The sequence below is a fragment of the Dasypus novemcinctus genome, chromosome 12 (genome assembly GCF_030445035.2).
Source record: "Dasypus novemcinctus isolate mDasNov1 chromosome 12, mDasNov1.1.hap2, whole genome shotgun sequence".
In the NCBI taxonomy this organism is placed as follows: domain Eukaryota; kingdom Metazoa; phylum Chordata; class Mammalia; order Cingulata; family Dasypodidae; genus Dasypus; species Dasypus novemcinctus.
Genome location: NC_080684.1, coordinates 33,417,839 through 33,422,225, shown reverse-complemented (window position 1 = coordinate 33,422,225; position 4,387 = coordinate 33,417,839). Strand labels below are relative to the sequence as shown.

Below are 4,387 nucleotides of genomic sequence, written 5' to 3'. Positions count from 1 at the left end.
GAACGTCATTTCCTGCCCTGAAACTCGAGAGCCCCACCACCGGGGGTCCTGGTCCATCCCGAGTCACCCTCTTTCTTGGGGGCTGGGGTGGGGTGAGGGGGGGGAGCCGCCCTGGAAGGGCTGCGCTGGGCGGGGGCTTGCAGGGGGCGGGCCTGGGGTGGGCAGGACTGGGAAGTCCCTGCCGCCGTCCACCTGCGGCCCCCGGGGCGGGGCGTGACCCTCCAGGTCCCCACCCCTTCCCTCCGCAATAAAACCGGAGCCGCGGACCCCCGCGCCGGGTAACCCTGAGGCCTGGCCCCTGTCGCCGTGCGCAGACAGCATGAGCTTCACCACCCGCTCCACCACCTACTCCACCAACTACCGGTCGCTGGGCTCCGTGCAGGCCCCCAGCCAGCGGGTCCGGCCGGCCAGCAGCGCGGCCAGCGTCTACGCCGGCGCGGGAGGCTGGGGCTCGCGCATCTCCGTGTCCCGCTCCTCCAGCTCCCGGGGCGGCTGGGCGCCCGCTGGCCTGGCCGCCGGGATGGCCGGGGGCCTGGCGGGTCTAGGGGGCATCCAGGGCGAGAAGGAGACCATGCAAGAACTGAACGACCGCCTGGCCTCCTACCTGGAGAGAGTGAGGAACCTGGAGACTGAGAACAGGAGACTGGAGGGCAAAATTCGGGAACAAAGAAGGGACCCCAGATCAGAGACTGGGGGCACTACTTCAAGACCATCGAGGAACTGAAGGCTCAGGTAAGAGGACATGGGGAGAGAGGACCCCCAACTCCCAGCCTGGCCTGACTCTTTAGTTTACCCACTCCCTGATATCCCCTCCCGGAGCGGGCTAGGAGTTTAGGGTGGAATGCATTAACTCCTTATCCCCTGGCCATCTCCACCCTGACTTCATCTCCACTAGAAATGCACTCGATTTCTATTCGCCCCTGGACACTGGGCCCCCCCAAGGGTGGCGGCTGTGCACCCCTTCCCAGCCAATAGTGGGAAGTGGGGTGAGGGGAGCTTTAAAGAAGAAGCGGACAGTGCCGAGAGAGGTGAAACAAGGCTCATAAAGAAGGAGAACCCGGCTCCAGCTCCTGGGACAGTTGGAGGGTTAAGCGGATGTAGTTAAGGTTGAGTCATCTAAGAGAAAACAGAGGGCCTACCTGTGGGAGGGGCCAATCCAGGGGATGAGGGGCCCAGAGCGGGAGCAGGAGCAGGTGCATCAGGGAGAAATGCCAGGAGAGGGCCAGGGATAGGACTTGTTAGTGGCTGCTCACTTCTGGGCAGGCCAGCCAGCTGAGGCCCCACAGGAGGGGCAGGAGGAGCACTGGTGGGAGCATTAAGATTTGGGACTCCAGGGAGTGGGGGAGCAATGGGGGACACAGGTGGAAAGGGGTAGGTGTAGAGGGAGAGAGCCTGTACACAGTAAACCCCAGCATTGGTTCCCTATTAAAGAACAGTCTCTCTGCGCTCCCGCAGATCTTTGGAAGTTCGGTGGGCAATGCCCGCATCGTTCTGCAGATCGACAATGCCAGGCTGGCTGCTGATGACTTCAGAGTCAAGTAAGGTTGGGGGCTGGGGAACGGGGCGGCTTGGGGGGGTAGTTTAAAGCAAAACCAGGCTGCTCTTCCAGCAGGGCCTGGTCTGGGTTCACAGGGGAATCTGATTCGTTCAGGTGTGGGTGGAGCTAGGCGGATGAGAGATTTAGGGTCTGGTTTAACTAACCCGGTTTAGGAACACTGCCCCCCAGGCACAGTGCTCAGGGCTTCCCACCTGATTCCTAATCGTTGGTTTGGCCCGGATGTGGGGCTGCTCTTAGGAAGTGGCATGGGCTGAGAACTCAGATTCTGGATGAGAGAGATGGGTGCTCCTCTCTGGTCACCTCCACTCCCACAGGTATGAGACTGAGCTGGCCATGCGCCAGTCTGTGGAGAACGACATCCATGGGCTCCGCAAGGTCATCGATGACACCAACGTCACTCGGCTGCAGCTGGAGACCGAGATCGAGGCGCTCAAGGAGGAGCTGCTCTTCATGAAGAAGAACCATGAGGAGGCAAGCAGGGCCACCTGCCAGCCCGGGCAGCGGCGGGGAGGGAGCAAGACGAGTCTGGGTGGGGGCACAGACAGGGGAGGCCAGGGCAGATAGACTCTGAGGAGTTTTGTTTGTTTTTATAAATTTTTAAATTTGAAATAGTTCCCAACTTACAGGACATATGCAAAAATAATACGAAACCCGTACCATAACTCCAACCTAACTTCACCCAGATTCTCAGATGAACTTGTAACGTTGTGCCATATTTGCCATTTCATTCTATCTACCTATTCATTCAACTATCCACTTTTAAATATTTGAGGGTAGGGTTACATACATCATGCTCTTAATCAGACTGTTCCATACCCAGTGGGTCTCACGAGCTCTGCAGCTCACCTGAAGTGCAGTGTGATGAGGTTGAGAGGGCATGGGGGAGAGAATGAGGTGAGGGAGGACGGAAGGAAGCTGCTCGGGAGGGGGTGGCAGAGGAGTGAGAACAGGCTTGGGGGGAGCTGGCAGGGCTTTCTGGAAGAAGGTACTGAGCAGGTTTGAGTGGAAGGAAGGTGATTTCTGCCTGTGAATGACAGGCGTGGGCAGGGTGTGGATAGAAAACCCAGAACTGACGTCGCCCATTGACCAGTGTACAAAACTAAGTTTCCTCTGGTCTGTTCTCCAGCTGATCCTGCACCTCCGGGAAGAGGCAAGCACAGATCAAGGGCCTTATTCTCCCTTGTGTCCTTCTCTCCTTTAGGAAGTCAAGGGCCTACAAGCCCAGATTGCCAGCTGTGGGCTGACCGTGGAAGTGGACGCCCCCAAATCTCAGGACCTCGGCAAGATCATGGCAGACATCCGGGCCCAATATGAAGAGTTGGCCCAGAAGAACCGAGAGGAGCTGGACAAGTACTGGACTCAGCAGGTGCATGAGGGGAAGGGGTGGATGCCAGGCTAGACGCCGAGGCCCAGGGGTCTTGGAGGGAGGCAGGCAGCGAGGGAGGGGGCCTAATGGGCCACACTCATCCTGCAGATTGAAGAGAGCACCACCGTGGTCACCTCTCAGTCCGCTGAGGTAGGAGCTGCTGAGACAACACTCAAGGAGCTGAGAAGAATGGTCCAGTCCTTGGACGACGACCTGGTCTCCATGAGAAATGTGGTAAGTCTCCCATCACACCCCACCCCCCAACTCCTGCACCCCTGAGCTCCTGTTATAACCCAAATCTATCCCTCCCAGTAGAAGGAGTAGTATCTCCTTGCCTTTTCCACAGCAACTATACCCTCTTGGTATTGGGCACCCAGTAGGTGCTCAAAAAAACTGTTTCAAAGAGCGAAAGAAAGAGCAGGCCTGGGACTCGGGACTGCTCTGCTGAGGGCTGCAGAGACCCTGCCCCACTCTATCCGAGGCTCATCCCAGCTGCCCTCTCTGTGCCCCCGCAGAAGGCCAGCTTGGAGAACAACCTGCGGGACGTGGAAGCCCACTACGCCCTGCAGATGGAGCAGCTGAATGGGGTCCTGCTGCACCTGGAGTCGGAGCTGGCACAGACCCGGGCAGAGGGGCAGCGCCAAGCCCAGGAGTACGAGGCCCTGCTGAACATCAAGGTCAAGCTGGAGGCTGAGATTGCCACCTACCGCCGCCTGCTGGAAGACGGGGAGGACTTCAAGTGAGTAGGGTCTCCCACCCCCACAAGCCAGGGTCAAATGGCATTCCTTCCTCCCCCGCAAAGCCTGAGCTTTTATAAGCCTCCCTTGTGCCTGTTCAGTGTTCCCTACTGGGCGCTGGAGTAGTGCTCTCAGCCTGCCCCTCTGCCTTCAGGAAAGTACCAGGGGTTGCCTCCTAGGAGAAGAGAGAATGGCTTTGGGTTTCCCATTTATGGGAAAGTGACTACGGGGAACTGAGAGGCAACAGTCAGGGGTCAGGAGTCTTTCCCCCTGCACCTTCCTTGTCTTCTGCTCTGCGGAGCAGTGCGCGACTGGGGCTCGGCCTTCTCCTGCAGGCTTTCTGATGCCCTGGGCAGCAGCAACTCCATGCAGACCATCCAGAAGACCACCACCCGCAGGATCGTGGACGGCAAAGTGGTATCTGAGGTCAGCGACACCCAAGTCCTCAGGCGTTGAGGCAGCCCGAAGCAGGGTACCCTTGGGGGAATGGGTGGCCAATAAAAACGTTTGCACCTTCCTTGGCTGTTTTCATACTTGTGTGCAAGTGCCTGAGCCAGCTGGCACATCTGTGGTCAGAAATCACCTTGGTGGAAGATGGCAAAGGAGGTGTCCAGGTCCTCATTTATTTTTCAATAAAATAAACTTTTTATAGAGGTTTTAGAGTACAGAGAAGTTGTACCAAAAATATAAGGGATCTTCATATACCCCATTCTCCCCATCACCCGT

At 57.9% G+C, this 4,387-nt stretch overlaps 1 protein-coding gene across 1 annotated transcript; it reads left to right on the top strand.

Annotated features, from left to right (window-relative positions):
* Positions 1–230: 230 nt before the first annotated feature.
* On the top strand, positions 231–4,178 carry KRT18 (keratin 18). The gene is given in 8 exon segments (XM_004454711.5): positions 231–662; positions 665–732; positions 1,456–1,538; positions 1,873–2,029; positions 2,760–2,924; positions 3,033–3,158; positions 3,440–3,663; positions 3,997–4,178. Coding segments are annotated over 8 exon segments (1,287 nt in total). The 5' UTR covers positions 231–319; the 3' UTR covers positions 4,118–4,178.
* The last annotated feature ends 209 nt before the right edge of the window (positions 4,179–4,387 follow it).